Source organism: Nelusetta ayraudi, unplaced genomic scaffold (genome assembly GCF_046127955.1).
Source record: "Nelusetta ayraudi isolate G7.1 ecotype Tasmania unplaced genomic scaffold, CSIRO-AGI_Nayr_v1 ptg000031l, whole genome shotgun sequence".
Classification (NCBI taxonomy): domain Eukaryota; kingdom Metazoa; phylum Chordata; class Actinopteri; order Tetraodontiformes; family Monacanthidae; genus Nelusetta; species Nelusetta ayraudi.
In genome coordinates, this window is record NW_027466081.1 from 1,383,654 (window position 1) to 1,407,807 (window position 24,154).

General features: G+C 41.8%; 1 protein-coding gene across 7 annotated transcripts in view; it reads right to left on the reverse strand.

Moving 5' to 3' along the window:
• lrch1 (leucine-rich repeats and calponin homology (CH) domain containing 1) overlaps positions 1–24,154 on the reverse strand; it is a 58,197-nt gene that overhangs the window by 13,546 nt on the left and 20,497 nt on the right. For 2 of the 7 annotated variants that reach the window (XM_076030783.1, XM_076030780.1), the window contains exons 2-15: positions 21,146–21,290; positions 18,535–18,661; positions 18,134–18,239; positions 16,941–17,077; positions 15,992–16,116; positions 14,936–15,014; positions 14,180–14,285; positions 11,882–11,991; positions 10,645–10,718; positions 10,206–10,292; positions 9,703–9,768; positions 7,976–8,015; positions 5,801–5,867; positions 4,868–4,990 (exon numbers count right to left, since the gene is read on the reverse strand). In XM_076030783.1, coding sequence (XP_075886898.1) covers positions 4,868–4,990; positions 5,801–5,867; positions 7,976–8,015; positions 9,703–9,768; positions 10,206–10,292; positions 10,645–10,718; positions 11,882–11,991; positions 14,180–14,285; positions 14,936–15,014; positions 15,992–16,116; positions 16,941–17,077; positions 18,134–18,239; positions 18,535–18,661; positions 21,146–21,290 — 1,392 coding nt within the window. The remainder of the gene's footprint in view (positions 1–4,867; positions 4,991–5,800; positions 5,868–7,975; positions 8,016–9,702; positions 9,769–10,205; positions 10,293–10,644; positions 10,719–11,881; positions 11,992–14,179; positions 14,286–14,935; positions 15,015–15,991; positions 16,117–16,940; positions 17,078–18,133; positions 18,240–18,534; positions 18,662–21,145; positions 21,291–24,154) is intronic. The other 5 variants (XM_076030784.1, XM_076030781.1, XM_076030785.1 and 2 more) reach the window with 3 other exon arrangements.

The window sequence follows — 24,154 nt, forward strand, 5'->3', positions numbered from 1 at the left end:
TAGTTTATAGTCTATGAAGAATTTTAAGCAGCATAGATTTGACTTTTTCCTTCCTCAAAATTACTCTGGATCCCCATTATGCTTTGGTATGTTTGCACTGCACACATATTCCACGCAGAAACTCTGCAAATTCTTGTGGAGTGCATCCCAGACTGCTGAAGACACAACACCAGCAAAGTCCCGCTATAACTGAAGAATTCAGAAAAAGACTGCATGGTACAACGTTGTTTGGATGATACTGTTGTTGTAGCACAGTACAAGAAAATCTTTCTTGTTTTTTTTGTTTTTTGCAAATAAACCAAAGGCTTCATTGTGATTCCTCGGCCAAGGTCTGGACCCATGCAGTCTTTTTTGTACTGAACTGATGCCTGGTGCTTCAACATATGGCCAAATTAGAAAGCCAGTGTGTCTGCAGAGGTGTTACTATTGAGAATCAGAATCAGGTCGACTTGTGATCTAGAAAGTGGGGCACAATGTGAACGGCTCATTTCAGTGCAGCAGCAGGAAAGTCAGGATCCCAATCTAAAAAAATGTTCATATTAGGAGTATTAGTTGGTATGCTAGTAACACCAACAGACACATTAAATAGCTGAAAAAGTAATTTTCTCATTATAGGACCCCTTAAATAATAAAACATCTGATCTGATCTGATCTGGTGTAGGATCCAAATCAAATGTGAGCAGTGTGCAGCCCTGGGCCACATGAAGCCCTCTGATCTTCCATATATGTTTCTTGTACATGGATGATTGTTTCCACAATTTAACAGTTTCAAAAGTCTCCAGTAGGTGTCGCCAAAGGAGCAGCCTGCCAGGGAATTGGAGCGCGGCATAATTACGTCGTCGCCTCAATCTTTGTACGTCTGAATCCGAGTCGATCCTTGGATCAGAATAGGGTTGCCACCCGTCCCGTTTTTCCCAGAAGTGTTCTCTTTTTTTCATCACCTGTCCCGGGTAAAATAAAATCTCTCCCGGGACACAATTTGTCCCGTTTTTTAGGGAAAATGACAAAACCTCATTTGATTTCCGTCTCTTCATCCCACAAAACCGTTAATGGCAGCACTTTCAAACCTTTACTAGCTGGAATCTCTACCCGTTTACACTCTCAGACAAGGGGAAGGCCACACACACACACACACACACACACACACACACACACACACACACACACACACACACACACACACACACACACACACACAAAAAACGCACCCAAAAATTAAATGTTTCACCTTTTATCAACACTAGATTGAACAAGAGGGACAAGACAGAGCCCGATTGACGGCCCAAGGTGCAAAGTCCCGCCCATCGCTGCTCGCTGCTTCAATTAGCACATCCTGTTTTCTGACTGTTGTAACTGTCCGTTTTCGGTCCAAACGTTTATCAGCCTCTACTTTAGTTTGTTAAATTTGCGTTTCGGCAGGTTTATAAAACACTCTTGACAAAATATGACGTACGTAGAGCTCTACCAATAACCACAAGAGGGAGCTGTAGGGCCTCAAAAGTGTTCATGATATGGAGCCTGCAGAATGTTAGCTTCCATGCATTTCCTATCACCGTTTTACCTGCTGTCAGGGTCACAGCGGTGTTGCAGCAAGTTTCTGCAATAAACTGAACAAGTCTGCAGTTTAATGCAGGGCCCCACTGAAACAAACATCTGTGGCCAATTTAAAGTTTTTTAATTAGCCTAAAGTTGCGTGTGTTGGGCTGCGGGAGGAAGCTAGAGTACCTGGAGGAAACCCACACAGGCACAGGGAGAACATGCACACTCCACACAGAAAGGGCCTGCGGGTGGCAGGAACGTCAACGTGAAAATTGGCCGAAAAAATGTTTAAAGCTAGCAAGGCCAATCCAAACAATTAAAAATGAACACATGACACTAGTGTCACAGCTTATCAAATTGAATCATTTCTAAAAAATTTACTGAAAGTGAACAGAATGACACACCCACATATATTATGTAATATCCAGACACTTTTATGAATCTACAGTCTTGAATTCAAAAACATACCATGGCTGTGTGTGTGTGTGTGTGTGTGTGTGTGTGTGTGTGTGTGTGTGTGTGTGTGTGTGTGCGGGCACGCACACGTCCTGGACTCATTCTAGTGAAAGTGGGATAACTCTTCAGGGAGCATTATCTAACATTCAGGACACGCAGCAGCTAAAAATAGCACATAAGTGCTCATACAGTCTCATTCATTTTATTTATAATGAAGTTCACACATGCGCGCGCGTGCGCGCACACACACACACACACACACACACACACACACACACACACACACACACACACACACACACACACACACACACACACACACACACACACACACACGGCCCGCGGTAATGATCCGTGACTAAACACATTTGTACACACACAACTTGCAGAAGCTGCTGCATGATTGAATCATGTTTTATCGGGTTATATGGAAACATCTGCCTTTTCCTTGAAACTTGTATAGGATAAAATTTAAAAACTCAAACACACACCGAAGTATAGCAGAACTGGTTCAAGGAATAAATCCACATCACCAGCTTTTGTATTTTTTTTTTTTCTGTTTTGTTTAGTTTTTTTGGCTGCTCCCTTTCAGGTTCAGTCCATATTTGGTCACAGCTGAGTCTCCACAGTGACTCAGTGTGATGTAATGCTTTATAGCAGCAAAGCCTGTCTAACTGTTGAACCGTTTGTCTGAGAGAGAAACCAACCAGCATCAACTCAACACCAGACTGATAAACATACCCTGATGCAACATGGAATTTTTCCATAAAAAAAAAAAAAATCCTTATTTCATTGCTGTGTCACCTGTTTCACATATCTGTGCGGAAGGGACGGGGAGTGGAAATAAACAAGCAAAAAGCTGTGGGAAAGTGAGTAGACAATCCTTTTGTGAGTCACAGCAAGGCAATCAGATTTGTTCTTTGCCAGTTGGGTTCACTGCTAGAAACAATGTAACTCAACTCACGATGACCCTGCCTGTGCTGAGCAGCTCTTCATAGTTCCATGGTGTTCAGAGCTTTTAGCAACAAGATTCCCTTCTGAATCTAAATGTATTCGGACATGTGGTTGTATTCTAATGAACTGCCACTAGCGCATGCTCAGGCTGTAGTGAGCTAGTGAACTCCGCTTTAACCAAGACCAAGACCTTGACAGACCATATCGAGACCAAGACTGTTAGAATCAACAGAACCATGGGCATAAAATCAGTGAAGTTATTGGGAATTCCACTTCACCGTCATTCAGTTTATCCTGCAGTTGGTTTAGAACACTGTGGCTTTCCACAGTATGTCGATTTCCGTTGTGGTTGTGTTTTCATTTTTACCACCATAGAGTGCATCCAAAACTAGCAAACAGCTTTGTTTATACGCTTACTACTGGCACTGCACCGTCGCTGGGTTGTACACATTCCCTACCAAAATTTGTTCTTACTATGGTAACCCCACTAGCTGACTGGAATTTGTAAGAGATAACACTTCTCCTGTATTAGCGTTCCTGACCTGCCCTGTTGTAAAATTTAGAATAGGATATAAAATCTGTCTCCTCACATACAAAACCTGAAATGGGCAGGAACCATCTTAGGTGTAAGAGCTCAAAGTAACATCATCGCTCAGCAGCTCTGACATCAGCTTCCAATCTGGGTTCACAAGGCAAACACTCTTAAAATGTAAGAGGAATCTTATACACCTTTCTCTTTGATCAAGCAGACCTGTTTTCCCCTTTATGCAGAAGACTTTATACACACACACAGACACGCACACAAAGAGTACAAAACTAAATTCTTGCAGAGCACAGGCAGCAGAACAAATCTTACAGCTGTGACACCAAGTTTCCACATTAAAGGTCCAGTTTGTAAAATGTGGTATTATTTACAGTTTTTATATTGGTAAAAGCTTAATATACTACCTGTAAATACATTTCAATAAAAATCTATACTCGCAGTACAATAAAAACCATTTATATGTAAGAAAATACATAGATCAAAGCTCTTGCTACAAGTTAGCTGCTAACTCGCACCGCCATATATCTAAGGAAGCCTGGTGTGGACAATCCAGCTGCTAGGCAGCTGGAATGAATACATCCTCAAACAAACCAACGAAGAAGAAAGTGGACGAGGTATCAAGGTTTGTATGCGCAGGCCACTGTAGTTCACCGTTAGGCTTGTGAGAGGGAGGGTAAGAGAAGGAACACTGCAATCTAAAATGTAACCACTTGATGTCACTGTTTCTTCTCAAAATCTCCAAGTATTACTTATATATTCGCAAAACGGTCATGATGTGAACTGTTTAGCGTCCGTCAACCACTGCATATCCACAGCAGGCCTGACTTCAAGGACGGGGTTCAACCGCTGTCTCATTGGCACCAGACCTTCACAACTCTCTTCATTTTTATTCATCTCCCATCTGCTTTAGTTATCTACTTGTCCGCACTTCTCTCCCAGCCAATGCCATTGCTTCTTCGGCACTCAGATAAAAGTGCTTCACACAAACTTACGTGAGGGAATCGCAACCTCACCAGATGAGATGAGTCACACCTACACACTTGTTGACAAAGGAGCAGGTTCCTCTCGTATTTAATGAACTGTGTGTGTCTTCCATCTTCAGCAGGCAGATTTCAGAGGTTGAGACCGCCTGTGTCTCTGCTTTTTCATCTCATTTGTTGCAATTAGTGTTGAATTCATGCTCTAAGTGATGGAAGAATTGATTTTTGTTTCGCTAACTGGTGCTTGCAAAATAAAGAAAACCTCTCGAGGTGTTGAGATACCTGATGTGCTGTGAACCAGCCCGCTCTTGCACCCGAAGATCCAAGTGAAAGAAAGATTGTGAGAAAAAGATTGAAGCCTTCGCACCTTTGGTTAGTTTAAAGAGAGACCTACCGCAGCTATGCATGCCTCCATCATCATGGCTACGAAGTCTATCCCTATGAAGAGGTGAAGCCTGTGAGAGGAGAAAGTAGTCGAGACAGGAGGACGGGGGCGAGCAGGGCAGTGAGGGTGGAGCTGCAACCCACAATATGGCAGTGGCCAGAGGAGTGGAGGTAGTACATAGTGCAGAGATTTGGAAGGGGCACCACAATAAGTCAAAAGTGCAGTGGGGTCATGCCACCCCCAAAATAAAGCAAAAGACAAAACACAATCATCACGCACCCAGAAAATATCACCAGGGATAAGTTGGTTTGGTCATGAATTCAAACCAAAGTCAAATATTGATTCAAAAGAAAATGCATGCATGCGGGCAGATTTGCACACAGAAATCATGCCAGAGACCAGGGAACCCACAAAGACGTGATCGGTGAAAAATGTTAAAAGAAAAGAAAATGAAAATGCAATAAAAAAAACAAACAAAAACAAAACGAGGGAGAGCCAGAGATGACAAGACATAAACAAAACAGCACAAAACAAATACAAGTTAGTGGCACTGATGTTAGCTTTATTAGTCGTTAGCAACATGTCAGACGCTAAACGCAGCTGAAAGCACAAAAAGACTGGCTGGGACCAAGTTTTGTTACGTATATATATATTTTTTTTTTTTTAACACATAAAGCACAGAAGCTGGGACCACGGCGCTCCGATCAACATGGCGACTACTTTGCAAATACCATAGTTGACACACAGTGACTTTATGATCCTAATAAAGAGCAAATAGTCTGAGGTGGTCTGGGATTGACTTTTTGGAAAATGTACATCGAAGTTCGTTCAAAGTGCAGACAAAAAAAAAAAAAAAGAAGAGAGCTCCTCTGCTCTTGAAAATCCCGACTGTGTGCACAACAACATTGTCAAAAGCAACAAGTAGCCCCTGAAGTCGCTCACCTGAACGTGGTTTCAAACCATACACTGGGCTGTAGGACGGGTGTCCACCCACTGGAGATCTGTCATCCTGTATTAAAACACAAGCAGTGCGTTTAGAAGTCGCACCATTAAATAAGTTCAAATGCGTGCAATCAATGCTGGGAGCGGCTTGCAAAGACAACAGAGCTTCACTACAGAAGACTGAAGCACACACGAGGCACAAAGAACACTGGCGATCTGGCTGCACAGTGGATACACCACGAGCCGAGTGGCACATTGCTTGGAATTAAAGAGGGACGCGAAGGTGCGTGGTGGCTGACGGACAAGATTTTTAAGATTTTTGTGTTTTGACCAGCCGCTGTGTTGAACTTCCAGACTGGATTGCTATCAACACGATAACGAGGCCTGGTCACCACACCTGAGGGGAACGAAGGGTCGGCCGCTGAAGAGAAAGAGTTAACTCAACGGTTAATCAGATTTCGCTGTGGCCCACTTTGACGGCGCCGAGTCACTTGATGAAATTCTTGACAAGATTCTGAGGAGTCTCTTAAATAGAACAGAGCGGTTTCTCTTCAAAGCCGGGCTGCCTGTCATCCGGAGCCAAGCAGTCGGAGGCCGGCGAGGTAATTTCAGGGTTCCTTCTGGGATTTCAGAGTCGTAAAGTGGCTTCGCTTTTCCACCATGTTGGTCTGACTAGAAAGTCACGGCTAACGCGAAAGCAAATAAGTTGTATTGTGTAGAGTTGTCTCTACAAGTTGTGTAGAGAAAAGTGTATGTCAAAAATCCCCCCTCCCCCGACCAGTCTGTGTGCACTGGAATATGTCATCATCCATGGAAGAAGGTTCAATTTGAGGCTAAACCTGCTTTTGGAGGACCCTCACATATCTTCTTGAGTATTTTAATATATTTACTTGAAACGCTGGTCGTGGGAACTTCTGTAGTTATTGTGAATATTGACACTTCTGAGAAAAATAGGACAAAAGGGAGCCAGACTGATATACAGACATATCAGCCAAATGTACAGACCAACACTTCACACACTGGCATGCAGGACAGGAAGCTGCTGAGTCGTTTTAAGCTTTTACACTTCATAGAAATAAACCCATTGAAGCAGAATGGCTGGGGACACATTTGGATAATGAGCATCTTCTCATCATGTCAACATGTGACCTGCTGCCACCGAATTATGAGCTGCTCTGCATGCGCTGTTTGAAAAGGATTCTTAAAAAAAAAAAAGCACATATCTGAGACACCAAGACGCTCGCCTTGTGCTCTTGAGTTTACCTTGATCAACATGTGCCATTCATACTCCCGGCATGCAAGCTGGGCCTCAAACCGGGCCTTGTCTAGAATCATCTGTCTCTTCCTCTGGAACTCATAGCCACCTTCTTCCAGGCGCTGCTATGGAACGCATCACATATCGTTTGGCTTGGGCTTTAAGTTATCTTCAGTAAGAGACACTACTTTGATGGTTCTCAACTTTAACATACACTAGTCACACATAGCTCCAAAATAAGATTAAAAAAAAAAAAGGTTACAGGAGGGAAGGCGAAAAAAAAGAAAAAAAAAAGGAAAAAAAGAAGAAAAAAGGAGAAATTTTGTGAATAAAGTTGAAATTGAAAAAAATGGGGAAAAAAAATAAATAAATAAAAAAAATGAATAAAGTCAAAGGAAATTTCGATTGTATTCACGAAATTTCGTCTTTTTCCCATCAACTTTATTCTCAAAATTTCAACTTTAATCTTGAAATTTCAACTTCATTCTCAAATTGGAAACTCTTAATTTTTTTCTCGTCTTGTGTCCCTAATCCTGTTCCGTACTTTTCCTGTGAATTGAAAGTCGTTATCCCTGTAGTGAAGAATCTATTTTGCCTGTTAGGGAACAGAACAATTTGTCTTACCCCTGGCGACCTGTTCTACCTATATCAAAGGGAGCAACTATACATTGTAGAAAATAGATAGAAACACGCACCCTCAAATAAAAAAAAAAAAATTAAAAAATGAACGTAAAAACAATTGCAAGGCCCAGGCAATTCCATCCAAAAAATGAAAAACTGTCCATCTCAAAAGTCTTACTGATGGGCAACTAGGACCAAACACAACTTTAAAATGTGCCTTACGACCGATTTCTACCACTTTTGATGTGTCTCTTCATCTATAATGAAAAGGAAAAACAGCAATATGTCGGAGACTGTACCTTTGATGGGGTGACATCGTCATTATCGTCGTCTTGTCCGCTGGTGAGAAAAGAAGGACGTCATTAACTTGAGAAGACTTGGTAAAAAAAAAAAAAAAAAAAATGATGGTGATGAGTCACCTGAAGGAAGCCTCGACTTCCCGAGTCAAAAGCAATAAGGCCTGTGCGATTAATCGATTTTCAATGGAAATCAGATTCATTAGTCAAGATGATGAAAAAAAAGAAAGAAAAAAAAAAAGGAACATTTTAAAATTAATTTTCCTCCCAGATGGACCTCTTTTACAAAAGGTTTTGCACTTTATTTATTCATCATTGTTGAAGATGATAGAAAAAACTTTTTATTTTTTTTGTGTGTTTGGTTCTTAAGTTTTCACTTTATTCCCAAATAAGGGAACTTCATCTTTGTTTATGAAGAACCTGTTGATTTTCAAGTGAACTTTGGTGAAAGTGAGATTCTTACTTCATTAATCCCAAGGGATTTATCTTTGTTAGGTCAAGAAGACTGTAAATGTTGTCACTTTACTAAACCCAAGGAGGATTTTACAGTTGCTCTTCATAATAGGAAAATCTGTTTGCCAGTTTTCTTTTAAAATAAAGATAAAATATTTGAAATTTATTCCATTGTCTTTTGTAGTTTTACCCAAAAATCTAAATCTAAAATCGAGTTTTCAGGGGGAAAAAAGAAATTGGGATTTTATTTTTGTCTAAAATCGGCCATGCCAACTCGTTACCCACAACCAAAAGCTCTCCCGGCTCTCTGTATGAGATGGACCTGATCCAGGACTGTATACACACAGGGGGAGGAGCAGCTGGACTACTGGTGATGACAGTTTTTACAGTGGAGAGCTTTGGGTTTCTAGCCTCCATGATATCATATAGACTCTGTCCGTAAGAGGGACCAGAGCTCCCGATCACCCTCTCCAGTGCCATCACTGCTGGGTTTGGATCGGCCACCAAAGGACAATCAGGTCTGCAGAACAATTTAAAGGTATGAGACAGACCTCAGTGACCCTGCCACACTGCACACATACATGCTTGGGAAACAGCTGTAACTGGTTCAAATGCTTAGATGTTATTTTCTCAAAGCCTTATAACTTGGAGGTAGGCATCACTGCAAATCATGTCACTAAATATTATTTTATAAGCAGGATAATACATTTCAATTGCTGTCTTCCAACTGCCAACTGCTGAAAATTGCAAGTTAAAGGTCCAGTGAGTAAAATTTGGCTTGATCTTTTATTTTTATATTGGTAAAAGCTTAACATACTCCCCATAATTACATGAATAGCAGTGCTTATTCACAGTACAATAAAAGCAATTTGGTTTTCCTACCCTTAGAACGGTTCTTGTATATCTATAAGACCATATTTCTAAGGAAGCCCGGTGTGGACAATCCAGCTGCCTGACAGCGCGTTTTGTACTTAGCATTAACGTTCGCGTCCTCAAATAAACCAACATCGAAGAAGGTGGACGAGATACCCAGGTTTGGGTGCGCAGGCCACCGTAGCTCACTGGCAAGCTCGGGAGAGGGAGGATAAGCAAATGAGCGCTGCAATCTAAAATCTGACCACGGGATGGCAGAATCTTACACACTTACGTTACGTTTACTTGAACAGACAGGGATAATTTTTCTCCAAGGCTACAGTCAAGGTAGACAGAGGGAAGAAACCTGCCACCTGAGCTTAAATGTCAAGTTAATCGAGGATGTTGAGTTAAGACAGACTTACTTGAGGGGCTCCTCCACGTTGACCACCTCCACCGGGAAGAGCTGAACTTCCGGCTCGGTCTTTACTCTGACGCACAATAGAAATGCATTATTACCATGTTTAGGGGTAGACAGTGGAATTCTTCACTTAAAGCTGCATACAACTCCAGCGTGCTAAACTGAAATTACACACAAAAACTCCCGGAGATTTCCTGACTTGAGCTTCTTTTCAATGACTTTTTCCAACCACTTTTTCATCTTCTAAACTTTAGTCAGGAGAAATATTTTTGAATAATTATGATGCAGACTATGTCGTGGTATAGGGTATGTGTTTCTTTAAAAGTCAAATTGTGAAATAATTATAAGCGTTAAGGAGAAACAGTAATACTATGCAAACTTCAGTGCAAAAGACAGCTCATCTTGCTATCACCTACCAATGGAAAATTGAGTTGAGGTTTTTTTTTTTTGTTTGTTTTCTTGGCACTGAACAGTGCAAAGATGAGGCATGTGTGAAAATTGTGTTACCTGTTCGGGTCCTGCAACAGTTCCACCGCTTCCTTCAGTTGGTTGATCATGTCAATGTGTAGTTCAGTTCCCTCGGTTACTCTTGACCTGGAAAAAATATGCATTGTGAATTGTATACGCCACTTGTGCTATTTTGCTCTTTACACCATGAGGTGCACAGGGGCTCTGAAAACATGACCTGAACTTCTTTTTAGAAACCAGAAAAGAACAATAAACAAACAGCTCAACGCCAGTGTTATGAATTAAAATTCCAAAAGGAAACACATATTGTTACTTTTTGTGAGTTTGCTTATTGTTTTAGTCTACAGTAAATTATCTACAGCCAAATATGACACTAAAGGGGAACAATTACAAGCAGCTGTCAAAGTAAAGGAAAAAAAAAAAAAAAACAAAATAAAAAAAAGCGTAAACATTAAGAAACATCAGGCGACGCACTTACAATTGATCTGTCGGCCAATGAGAATCCTCCTCTATTCTGAGGGGCTCATCTAAATCCGTCGCTGCTCGACCCTGCTGACAAACACAAACAGACAGGAGTGCGTGCAAAAACAGAAGTGTTATATTCACGTCATGGAGTATAAATACAATAAGGACATTTTCATGACTTCTAATTACACACGCATCAATTTAAACACAAAGGTCCATACACGGTTGTGTTTTTAAGCAAGACTGAGTAGAGAATTATGCAAATTATTAAATATAATAGCACTAGAGTTTGGTATTCTTCTCTCGTAAACAAATCCACATCGTCACGTCACTTTGTGCTTTGCACTTTTCCATCGTGTCCTTATTTGGTCACGGCTGAGGCCTTGAAAGCGAGTCACTGTGGTGCAATCATTTGAAACTGGAAAGCCTCTCTGATGACAGGACTTGCTTTACTAAGAATCAATCATAATTCTAACTCTAAATATAGACAAACTGACACCGACGGCCGATTGCAGACTGTGAACTCCTTACAACCGAACGCAGAGTTCCTGAACCTGACGTGACAAATCTGTACGTCAAAAGCGGAAAAATTCAGCTCGACACGTTTTCACCTCCTCACATGAAGCAGGCGCTGTTCCCGAATGAGTCCGCAAGCAATGGTCCTCCAGCTAAAGCCCTGCCAGCGTAATTGCTGAGCATTTCTGCGGGGCGGCAGCAGTTTTAACGGGCTCTCCTTGCCGACGAATTTCCTGGAATGCAGCGCGAGTCCACTCGGCTTGGGTTTTGTTTTTTTTTGCGGCGCAGGACTTAAAACCCGCGCGAGGAGTCGCAGCAGCCGTGCAAGACTGGGCAACACGGCAAAGGCAGACGTGCAAGCCGAGGCAGCGTGTTGTTTTGGCTCACGCCGTTTAGCTCACGGGTGCCATGGAGCCCAGTCTTCTGTTAACGCTTCTGCAGATTATGTGCGTGCGTATTTCCAATGGTTTTTACTTTTAACGCAAATGCAACCGCGCGACAAAATGGTCAGAATTTGGAACGCAACACCACGTCATCGCATCCTCCGCATATTTCTCTTCTGTGTTTTAAAAGAGGAGAGAGAAAAAAATGCCCCAACAAAACAACTTGGAATTTCCCAGGCATTTTCTCTCACTAAAAACATCAGACGCCTGCGGCCAGCACTTTGTAGCTGAGCGAAATTTGGGGTTCGACGCAGCGCAGAGCGCGGGGAGCACGCAGACGGACGGCCTCACCTTGATGAAGTTGATGAACTGGGTGCTGAGAGCAGGGTCTCGGTAGAACTGATCCCTCAGGGCTTCTGTAGGGCTCTCCTCAATCAGATGGACCGGCTCAGAGTTTGGGTCTGGACAGAGAGGCGAAATGTCAACGTTTGAATGGTAGGTTTACTGTGAGGTTAAAGCAGTTGAAAAGTGGGTCACCGAGCTGTTCTCACTGGGTTCCGTGGGTAGTTTCCCATTTTGAAAAAAGAAATAAAAAAAAGAAATGTTTTTAAAATATCGCATGGAATTATGCAGGAAACAATTAAAAGTGTAAAATAACTGAAACACGTTTTGTATTTAAATTTTTCAAAAATAGCCACCTTTCATAAAAAGAGTTATTTAACATGCTTTTCTTTTGCTGCATAATTACATATATCTTGCTCATATATGTGATGTCTTCAGTATCTGTCTGCATGAGAAGGTGTGTCCAAACTTTTGACTGGTAGTGGGCATTTATTTTGTAGGACACTATTCAATCATTTCAATAATTTATTTACTAAACATGATGGAATGGAATTTGTGGGTCGTGACTACATGATAAGGAAAAGAATGTGTAAAAAAAAATATGTACACATATATGTGTACATAGGGTTAGGGTTAGGGTTAGATGATACATTTTTTTTAAAAGGAAAAAAAAAATGATTCTAGTCTGCAATTCATACATGTTCAAAACCTCTGGTTGTAATTTAGCAAATAACAGGTGACTTGCCAAAAGAGTGAGACACATTTTCTGAAACACTAAACAAAAACAAACATACTGCCAAGGATCTTTGATGTTCCATTAAGAAAAAGCTGCGTGCGTGTGTGCGTGCGTGCGTGCGTGCGTGCGTGTGTGCCTGGCACGGAATCAAACAGGCCGCAGCAGCTCAGTCTAGTGATCCTCCTTCAAGTCCTGACCTGATTGAGCTTGATTGAGTTCTATTTAAATGTTGTGCCAAGAGATCTGCTGCCGTTCTATAATATGGGTCAAAAGCCGACGCGCCGTTGTAAAACTGAGCGTATTAGCCTCGGCTTTACAGCAGCCTTGTAAACCCTGTCAGGGAAAATTACGGGGGCAAATTACAAGAACAGACCAAACCCATATGCAAAGATTTGCAGGCTTTTAGGGAGGGAACAAAAGCTTCAAAAAGACTGAAAACCGTTTCCCAAATGATTGTGTGTCACTGTTTATGGCTTGAATGATCACAGTTGCACATTTTGATATTTCCATATTAAGGTGTTAATATTCACAGCTGCTCGACTGCACAGATTACAACTCTAAAATGTGTATATACTGCACACTGTATTTAATTCACTGCTAAGCGCTTCTGGTTGGATGCCAAATGGATTTCGTTGCTCTGTGCTTGTGACATGTGCAATTACAATGAAGTTGAATCTAATCTAACTTTTGTCTAATCTAATCTAATCTAGAATTTCAGTGATATGCTGCAAACACGAAAAAGTTTTACAATTTCAGCTGTTTAAGGTAAAGTCCTAACTAAAGCTTTTTTTTTTTTTCAATAAAGGTACAAACACAGATGCAGCTGTTCCAAGTTGCACTAAAAAGCCATGAAAGCAGAAGGAGACGGAGGAGGTAGCAGGAAAAAGAGAGGACTGCAGGGTGCGAACGGCAGTAAGGTTCCGGCTAAGATGATTAGCATGGATGCTAATCTAGCTAAAAAATATCATCAGAACTGGAATTGAACTGAACTGAACTGAATTTTTCTCAATGGATAACACGGTGTTGCTTCACTGCCAACTCTGCTTCACTGTCAACTCGGCCTTGGCAAGAGGTCATAAAAAGCAGAGCACTGAGGGTAATCAAGTTGCAAAGCAAAAGCAGATTAGTGTGCCAGAATGTGACAAGGAGGCAGGCGATTAGCTTCATGCCGTTAGTTTCAGTTGTCATCTTGTAAGTTTAGCTTCCCTCTTTTCTTTGACAGGTTATTGACCAGAGGGACATGAGAGACACTTCACTGGATTTTGAAAGAGTTCACATTTTTTTTTTAAACCTTAAACATGCAAAGCAAGCGAAGAACCTCAATCGATTATCATTACAAGCGTGAATTTATGAAAGCAAGCAATAAAAGTGTCTGTTCAGTTTTCTGTTCAAGATGAGAGGAGAGAGGTTTTCCTGCTGCATGCTGCAGGTTGGGAGCATACCTATTACACATTACCATGCCTTTGGAACGCAGAACACTGAACTCCAGTGCTACTGTGGATATCTGAGGGACAATATTCACCACCGCCGCACGCGTTTACATGCTTATGTGTTTGCTCGCGCACACGTACCTGTTAGCGAGCTGATTTGTTCACTCGAGTCGTCTTTGAAGATTCCCCCCTCCTCTGTGATGTGACTCATCGCGACATTGAGACTGAGGCTGTCTTCGTCCGAAGGCTGCGATGCGCGACAGGACCATATGTTAGTTACCAAACGTAACGCAAGCATGATGAATGCAAAAATACTGACGCTGAGCAATCGGCATCGGTTCATCCTAATATGCACGTCTCAGGGACGGTGGGGGAAAAACCTTCCCGCACATCCTGAAAATCTCCCCACAGAAAGCCTCGTGCTTGGCTCACAGCTCTCTTATTTTCTATTATTTGCAACATATCATACATTCAAATGGGGGCGGGGTACAAAAAAACGCCCTAAAAATGAGGCTCAATAGAAAACTGTCGGTCACAACGTAATCTAATTAAGCCAAATTGAATGTAAGCGGCACCATACCACCATGTCACATTGTTAACTGTGCCGCTCTTTGCTCCATTGCATAGGTATCATACAATATGGAACTTAATCAACGACCAAGCCCTTGTGCAAATGATCCAGAATATGTTTCCTTCAGTTATTCATCCATTCTCAAATAGCGAACATGGAAAGGTAAATTATTATGTTTTGAATATTTTATTTTCTCCCAAGGTAACCAGAGCAAGACCTTTAATAGTAAAAAAAAAAAAAAAACTGCGGAAAATCAACCTGCACACTAAAACAAAGCCTGGAGAATTAAATTAAAAACTATGGTTGGAAAGAAAGTTTGTCAGTACCTCGAGCCTCTTGTCCCCATTGTCGCTGCCAACTCCTGAGTCGCTGTCCTGCTTCTTCTGTTGCTCGATGTCCTCCACACTGCAAACCCCAGCGGCGGGCGGCGGGAGGAGGAGGAGTGTGTAAGGAAGAGAGAGGCAGGAAGGCAGGCAGAGAATGAGAGCGCGCACAGTGGTATCTATGTTGACTCTATTCCTGGAGTCTGATTGAAACTACCAGCTCATGTACCTGATAATGTATTTGTTGAAGGCATAAAGCAGAGGTAAGAAGAAGCGTATGCAGGTGCTACCCGAAACACTAGAATATCAAGTAAAAGTTTTTCACATAAAATTTCACATAAAAGATGAAACCAACTGATTTTATTGAGCCATTACACGCAAACTGACATCTCAAGCAGTTCCTTGTTGTAACTTTGATTGATTAAGATTTTCATAAAGATTTGACTTTATGCAACGTTCTAATTTTCTGAATTTTTGAATTTGAGGTTTTTTTTTTAAGCTACAAGACCTGATCAGCAAAATCCAAAGAAATAAAAACTTGAAATATATTGATTTGCATATTATTCCTTTATATAATATGTCACATTCACCTTTAAACGTGGATCTGTTAAGTACACAAAATCCATCCTTTCGAGCCTTACTGCTCCTTGAAGAGAGGCTAGCTATGTAGAAGAGTCAAAACAAACACTCCCTTTGACTAAAGGTCTCTGGAGGTCCATTTCTTATCTAGCTTAACATACTGCCCATAAATACATTAAGAAAAGTGTAGACTCGCAGTACAATAATAGTCATTTGGTTTTCCTACCCTCTCATATATATAAGACTGTACATAGATCAATAAGGTTCTTACTCCTTATTGATCGTTAGGTACGTTAGCTGCCAGGGAAGCCCGCCTGACAGTTAACTAAATACAAAACGTCAGGTGGGCTTCCTTAAATACCAAGGTTCTTTAAACATTTCAAACACTGGACCTGTAAGATCTTGTTTTGTTTTTCTTTTTAAAGATTTTTTCATTATTGTTATTATTTGTAATAGTGCAAGAGAACCGAAGCAACAGACCTGCCAGGTTTGGGTCGTGACAGTCGCTCCATGACTGGCAAGTAGAGCGACTCAGGCACCTTCTCACTCCGACACGCCTCAATGCTCAGATACTTGAATATGTGAACTCTACCTTTTATACAGATCTAATAAGGAAAAGAGAGATTCGGTTAACACACTGAGCGGTTGCTGATATGAATTAACCTCCCTTTGAATTGCTGCCTTCCCGAGTGATTCGTTCATTGAGTCAACCTTTCTTGAACATGCTATGTCACATGTAGCCTTTTAACGTAGTTGTGTTTTTACAAGAGATTCACTGTGTAGTTGTTGTTGTTGAGTGTGCTATTGGCTTCTCTTTGTTGTATATCATTTTGTGTTGAAAAATCACATTAGAAAGTGCAAAAATACAGGACTGTCATACCCAAAATTAATAAACATGTAACTGTTACATCGGCTAATGTTAACTTCCCTTAACATTGAACCACAGCTAAGCAGCTACTGCTAGCCGGGCAGCTAAGCGGCTTCTGCTAGCCGGGCAGCTAAGCGGCTACTGCTAGCTGGGCAGCTAAGTGGCTACTGCTAGCCGGGCAGCTAAGCAGCTACTGCTAGCCGGGCAGCTAAGCGGCTACTGCTAGCCGGGCAGCTAAGCGGCTACAGCTAGCCGGGCAGCTAAGCAGCTACTGCTAGCCGGGCAGCTAAGCAGCTACTGCTAGCTGGGCAGTTTGCCCGCCCCTGATCTAGATCCTTCATGAAAAGCACCTCACAACTATTCATTTTACACCCTACACCTACAAGTGAACGTGCAAAAACAAGTGATAGGATCAGCATCTGTAATGGGAATGACACTGTTTCTGTGGAACAATTATAAAATGCGTAGCAAGCGGAGAAGTTCACTGTTCACTTATGATCCCCTGACAGTATGTTAAGGCGCAGTACAGAGTTGAAAGGACCAAAGAGTTTGTGTGCGCACCTGTGCAGGTGGACTTTGTAGTGGGTTGTTTTCTAACTGAAGGGACTGCAGCTGTTTCATCTTCCTGAAACAAACTGGGATGGTGGAGATCTTGTTGCAGGAGAAGTCAAACTTCACCAGGGGAAGTTCAGCAAGATCTGCGTTCCAAACACACAAACACAAAGGCAATTTAACACTTCTTATTCAATGCGACTACTACTAACTTTCTAAAGGCCTTTTTTTTTTTTCTTCTTCTAAATGAAAATACTCATTAAAGCTGCGTTTAAAGGAGGTCGCCTGTCAGGGCAATGAACGGGAGTGCGAGTGTAAAAGTCGTGGGCCTCGATGAGCCAAGCAAGTGAGTTATGTGTCATTACTCTGGGACTTTTTTTTGTGGCTACCGTGTGACTGTTTATGTGTTTGTGGGTCGCACTCATGCACGTACTCCGACTTTAAAGGTTCATAAAATAAAAATGGTTAAAGTCATGAAAACAAAGGTTTCGGCATCGTTTGATCCTCAACGTGATTTTGAGGCCGACGGCGCGGACGCTCTTGTTGCGCACTGTAACTTTGTTTTAGGGCAGACGTGTCAGTGTGTGATGAACAAGTAGGCTCTTATTCCAACCCTGCATATACTGTGTATATACTGTATATATGCATATATATGCTCTATAGGCCTTCGCCCTAAGACAGCTGGGATAGGCTCCAGCAGACCCCGTGACCCTGATTAGGAATAAGCGGGTATAGAAGATGATGAATGCTCTATAGAGCAGCGTTTCTCAACTGGTGGGTCGCGACCCAAAAGTGGGTCACGGCGCTGTTTTGTTTGGGCAGTTTCCCTTTTTTCAATTAAAAAAAAAAAGGGATTTTAAATTATACATATTTGTAAAAAAAAAAATGTTGGGCATTTATTTTGCAGGACACACAATTGAATTTAATAATTTGAACAATTTATTGACTAGACATAATAGAAAGTGGGCTAATGCTTTTATTTCTGTGGAATGAATTGATGACTTCATCATAGGGGAAAAATGTGGGTCCTGAGACTCCACCAGTTGAGAACCATATGTTCGTATATATGTACTGTATATCTAAACTGCTCTCTGCAAAAAAAAAAAAAAAAAAAAGGTTCAAAATATTCTGGATTTTAAAGCTTTAGCTTTGTGATTGTCCAGTAAACTGTGACAGTAGGTTGTTCCTTTGACCGAACTCACCCTCCGGCAGGACGAAGAGAAGGTTTCGCCGGACATTTAGTTCTCGCAGGGCTTTGAGTCTGCCTATGTGCTGGGGGAGAGCCGTGATTTCATTGCAACTGACATCCTGCACAGGAGGGAAACAAAACCACTCTTTTGTAAGATGTGCAGGGTTAGAAAAGGGCACTGGGTGCATAACACAGCATATCGTGTTAACATTAGAAGCGCGGGATGCAGTGCTGATCTTTAGAGTAACCCATTCGTGTAAAAAAAAAAATAATGATAGTGACTGTCATTAGGAACTGTGAAGTCATTGATATTATGCTTTGGACATCAACTCAAGATCTTCTTAATGTTACACGGCTTCAAGTTTCAAACAAAATAAATATAAATTTCTCTTGAATGAGCATTTCCATTCTTACCAGCTCCATGAGGCCCTGCAGCCGGCCAATGGTCTCTGGCAGGCTGGCGAGCTTGTTGTTGCTGGCATTTAGTACCCTCAGAGGTAAACTGCACAGACAGGCTGGAAGGGAGCCGAGCTGGTTGCGGCTGAAAGCAAGACAGTTATTTTTTGAAATTAGAACTGATCACCAGTTGGAAGTGGTGGCCTGCTGCAGGTATGTCCACTGATGTCTTAGTTTTGAGAGAAAAAAAATGACATGCCAAATGAAAACTACAAAAATCTGGTTGGCTCATAAGGCCGTTGTGTCTCATGTTTACACAACAAACAAGCGAACAAACAAACAAACAAACAAACAAAAGAAGGTTTGGGGTTCAAATCCATCCTGGGGCCTCTCTGTGTGAAGTTTGCATGTTCTCTGTATTTTTGCCTGGTTGTTCTGTAGTAATGTGGCTTCTTCCCACTGACCAAAGACATGCACCAAAGGCTGTGCAAGTCTAAATCGTGCATGCAGAGATTGAACAGATGCTGCTTCAGCTCATGAACCAGAGGTGCTTCATCATACATGCTGTCTTTAAGGTGGAAACTTAAAGACAGCATGTCATTTTTTCGATCCAAGAGTTGAAGGTGCAAGCGAGGCTTCAATCAGTTCTACATTTATTTCGAGGTATAAAATAAAATGTTCCTTTCCCTGTTAAAGAAAACATGTCAGTGACATGAACTACAGCAACGCTGTCCATTTCAATGGGACAAACGGTGATCCAGGGCCCATGGTCACCGACTCATACTAGATCACAAGCCTTCATTTTAGTATCAGATCACTTCCCATGAACTGCGTGTGTCTTGCCACTGATGTGAACAATGGGCTGTCATTGTTGATTGGCCTGTCTAGTTGCTGACAGTAGCGAACCAGTGTAAACCTTACGTTCAAAGAGAGCAAACAATGGATCAGTTTGACACACGATACATGAATGAAATAGTTTGGCTACTGAGATCACAGTTCCTGCACCCACTGAAGCCGTTTGTGGCCACTGCAGTGAAGACCGGTACAAGTGGAAAGAACACATAACTGGAACAAAAAAAAAAAAAAAAAAAAAGCTGTACTACTGTAAACTTGACCTCTTTAACTTTGAGCACTTTGTGTTAACAGTGCTTTGTGGCGCGTGAGAAGGCAGCGCTGCCAAATAAAAATGTCTACGCAGCGTTTGTGTCGATGCGAAAACACAAACACAAGATTGTGTGGTGAAACCACAGCAAGTCATTGCCATACTTTCTGGAAAAAGTCCTGTGATCTCATTGTAATGGGGGTGGGGGTAGGGGGGGCATCGTTAGTGCACTCAGGTCTACCGTTAGGACCGAGATTAATTTTAACTTTTGATGTGGTGCATTTGGGAAAGATTCCAGGTGGAGATTAAAGAGGGGAGAGGTATTTACTGCAGACGTTGTTTAGCGATTGGTAAAAAGGCAGCAACTGAAAAAAAAAACAAAAAAAAAACAGAAAAAAAGGCCATCAACAGAGCCAGCAGAAATTGTCGAAAGGGGAAAAAATAGTAGAGGTCATTCGCAACATGGATAAAAAAAATAAAAGAGATGCGCCACTGAGAAGAAAGTAAAAAAATAAAATAAAAAATACACCGTAAAACTGAATCACCTGCTCATCATACATCAGTTACATGCTTGTAAAACTAAATGTGATCTGCCGTCGAGATGTGCGTCCTCTTTATTTTCGTACGTGTGACTTTGATTTGCTGTTGCTTCTTGTCGTAAAAAAAAAACAAATAATAATAATAATATTACAGATGCGACTTCTGTTTTAGATATTACGATGACCTGCGTGACATTCGCGCTAAAAATAGGACTGTGTTTCCTTGGAAGAAAGCAATGCGATTGTCCCCTCTACTGTTCAGACAAGCCTGTGTTATTTTAGTCTGGGTGTGTGTGTGTGCATCCACGACCTTAAAACAAAAATGTACAAAAATGAGTCATATTAACCAACTATAAATAATTATGTGAATGTCGCAGCAGAAAATGTTATTCAATTTTCTATTGTTTATAACTCTGGTGACCCCAACGTGACCTCAAAGTGGCCCCAAAGTGTGACCCCCAGTTTCCTGTTTTTCTGGGCATCTAGTAATGTTCCTCGTGCAGTGGTAGCTTTGGAAGACCAATTGTATTACCTTGTACAATTTTCATGGCCAAACTCTATACGCACATGGAATGGACCACTATGAACACATCCGCCTAGTGAAGTACATTAGCCACAACAAGTCAATATATTTAGCTGCAGCTATTTTTCCTCTTATTTTACTTTTCTTGAAAATGCATCTTTTTGCTTTGCTAATCAAAGGCTGGATTTCCATTTTAAGGAGAGGGTTGGAATTGTTTTACCTGTAAAGTGACTTTGAGCACCTGTATAAGCGCTTTATAAATAAAAAAAAAAGCATTATTATTAATTGTGACATCGGCAGGAAAAATACACGCACAGAACCGATCCAGGAAAACCCAACAAACTCATAAATCCTGTTGCCTACAGCGCATAGCAGAGCACGGAGTACACAACATCACTTTGGGTTGACGAATTTAGATAAATTAAACAAACCTATGTAACCAAGTGCATCTGTGAGTAAATGTACCTTAGATTTAAGGAGGTAAGCGACTGCAGGCCGATGATGCTGTCTGGGATGGTCCTGATGCAGTTGTGATATAGGTTTAGTGTTTCCAAGGCCACAAGGTGGCAGACTTCTGTGGGAACGTCAGCCAATCTGTTCTTTGATAGGTCTGTTGAGAGAAAAGACACAAGAGAGAAAACAACACCCGCATTTTTAGTACACATATATTTATTTGCCTCATTCGGAACTCAACGTGATTAAAAAAAAAAAAAAAGAGAACAAGGAAAAGCAACATCGTGCAAATTCTTTTCTGTGACGCGTCACATGAGCCGGCGGTTTTTAAAAGTGGCGTCTGGGAACGCTCAACTAGGCTTTTGGAAAGGATTTATTGATCCCCAAGCGCTGCATTAATCACGATTTTTATGCCCTCCATAAATCTGGTAACGACTGTGCTTTTCAGCAGAGAGAAATCTAATTTGACGATAAGTAAGATGAAACACAACAAAAACAAACCAAATGCATTTCCACGGGTTGAGAAGGTCTTTGTGGAGCGGCGCCGAAGGATGTTCTCAATGAAAAATGGTCATTTCTTCCTTTTACAAACCCCGTATCCTTAAAAACTGCTGCGATCGCGATACTCTGAAACCACTCGGCTGGACCAGAGTCTCGTGACTGCAAGCTTCAAGGCAGATGTGTGAATCAGGCTACAAAGCGCCTGCACACCTCCTAACTCCCCACGCTAATTAAACCCCCGCAAGATAAATCCATGAAGCCTTAAACGACACTCCCAACAATCATATTTTCCTGAAACGTGCCAAACTTGGCTTGACAAAGCCGGTGTCAAACCAATTGCGGCGGTGCTACTCATCCTTGATGAGGGCTCCAGGCTTTGTTGATCAGTCTCCACTGAACAAAGTCTGTCTGGGTTGAGCTTAACGAAAAAGCAAAGGCTCAAGGGAAATTGGCCTGATGCGATGGACTAAAATTGATATTCACTTCAAACACAACACTAGAAACTGGCGTCTCCGACGACACAGCCACTGTCCAGTGTGCGTCTAGCGGGGGAATCCACTGGGGTATCGGCAGGTCAACCCAGGACGTTGTCGACAGGTGTGGATTCAAGCACCTGCGCTGGACTGGCAGCAAACCAAAGAAGAGAGTCGTGGACTTCCAAGAGAGCGGCGCCTTCAACGACCCGCGGGGGGGTTGGTTGGAAATCGCGCTAACTAGGGCTGTCCCAATACTATATTTTCACTTCCGATACGATACCGATATTTCAACCTTGAATATCGGCCGATACCGATATCAATCCGATATCTGCATGCTACAAATGAAACATACTTTCACTACGACAGCATCTAGTGATATTACTCAAACAGAGAATAAGAGTCAAAAACAGTTGTATTGGAGAATATACCACTTATTATGAACAATTATTAAAAAAAAACAACTGCGGAATAGAAAAAAATAATCCAAAAATAATCAGGAGGCCGTGAACAATGACTCAAATAACTTATAGTGCAAACAATTCAAACCAAATTAACAAGTTTACTGCTCGTATATTCTGGGGGGGTAGCGTTGGCGAAGCGCGCGCGCTACGTTAATGTGCCGGCAAACTTTCGTTGATTTATGACTGGCCTCACACGTTATTCCGTCAAGCCAGCTCTGTTGTGGTCAGCTCGACTGAGTCAGTTGGGCGAGAGGAGAACTGCGCAAACTGACGTCTACAGTGGGAAACCGCCTCCCAACCGACTCCATGTTTCAGAGTGTTGTTAACAGAAGTTCTTTTGTCCAGATGGCAATCAAGACTTTTCAACAGGTCCATACTGTAAAGCCATACTGTTGCCACTGAGGCTGTCTTGCTGTTGTTGTTGTTGTCTGCTGCCATCATTATTAAATGGCAGTCACAGGGCAGGACATTAGTTACCCCCTGCTGTCCATTGTTGCACTTCAACCCCGAGCAGGTTAATTATTGTTTCACTCTTTTGATCCACCATTGACATTTTTTCATTTAGTTTTGTTTTTCACATAATTTTAATATATTTTCCTTGACTTGCAGGCAGTGTACAGTTTTTTGTTATTTATGTATTTATTATCTGGCTGTCCTGTTTTATTCTTTGCAGTGACAAATGAATTTCCCCCTTTGGGCATGAGAAAAGTCCACCTTACCTTTACAACTGACAACTGACCAAGCTTATAGACGACTAATCACCGTGTGCACATTTAGTATTTACACAAAAAAAGCAACTTAAAGGCCGCGTTAAAAAAAAGCCACATTTTCTTCTCAAACTGCAGTGGAAGCACAGTGAACCCTGCACTCAGTCACAGCTGCAGCTGCATCAACTGCAACTAAAGTGTCGGGCCACATGTTGACAGGAAGTGCTATTTAAGTCAGTCAGTCTAGCTTTTTTATTTAAGGCAGCCGGTAGCAGTCTGACTCAGCGGCCGGCGCAGTGCTATTGCTGCGTGTGTGTGTGTGTGTGTGTGTGTGTGTGTGTGTGTGTGTGTGTGTGTGTGTGAGTGTGTGTGTGTGTGCGAGTGTTGGGGGCTGTTAGTGAGCGATTGCTCAGAAAAGAGTCGTTATGGGTAAAAAAAATAAAATAAAAAAAGTGCGGTCAAGGCCTTCTATAGTGTCACAAGATAGCCTAGCATGAACGGGTGAAATAAAAACGTAATTAATGGTGCAGTAAACAGCCTCGTCTCAAGCCTCGAGCCCTCACCAGGCGCAGACGGTGTTTTTCCTTTCCGACAGACCTTCTCACAGACACCAGACCAGTGAGAATTTATTCAGTTTCAGTGTTTCCAGCAAAGCCTCGATGTTTACAAAAAGAGGAAGTGCAGATGTTGTTTATATCGATTAAGTTAAAATTAGCACCCACGCATGGATTTCTATTTTTCTAAGTACAAATGCGCCATTGCAGGCATTCACAACATAAAGAATGGTTAAAAACACGAGCAGAGAAAATACACTTGTGTGGGATCCTTTGTGTCTTAAATGATCCGCCTATATAGGTATAACACATATACATATGC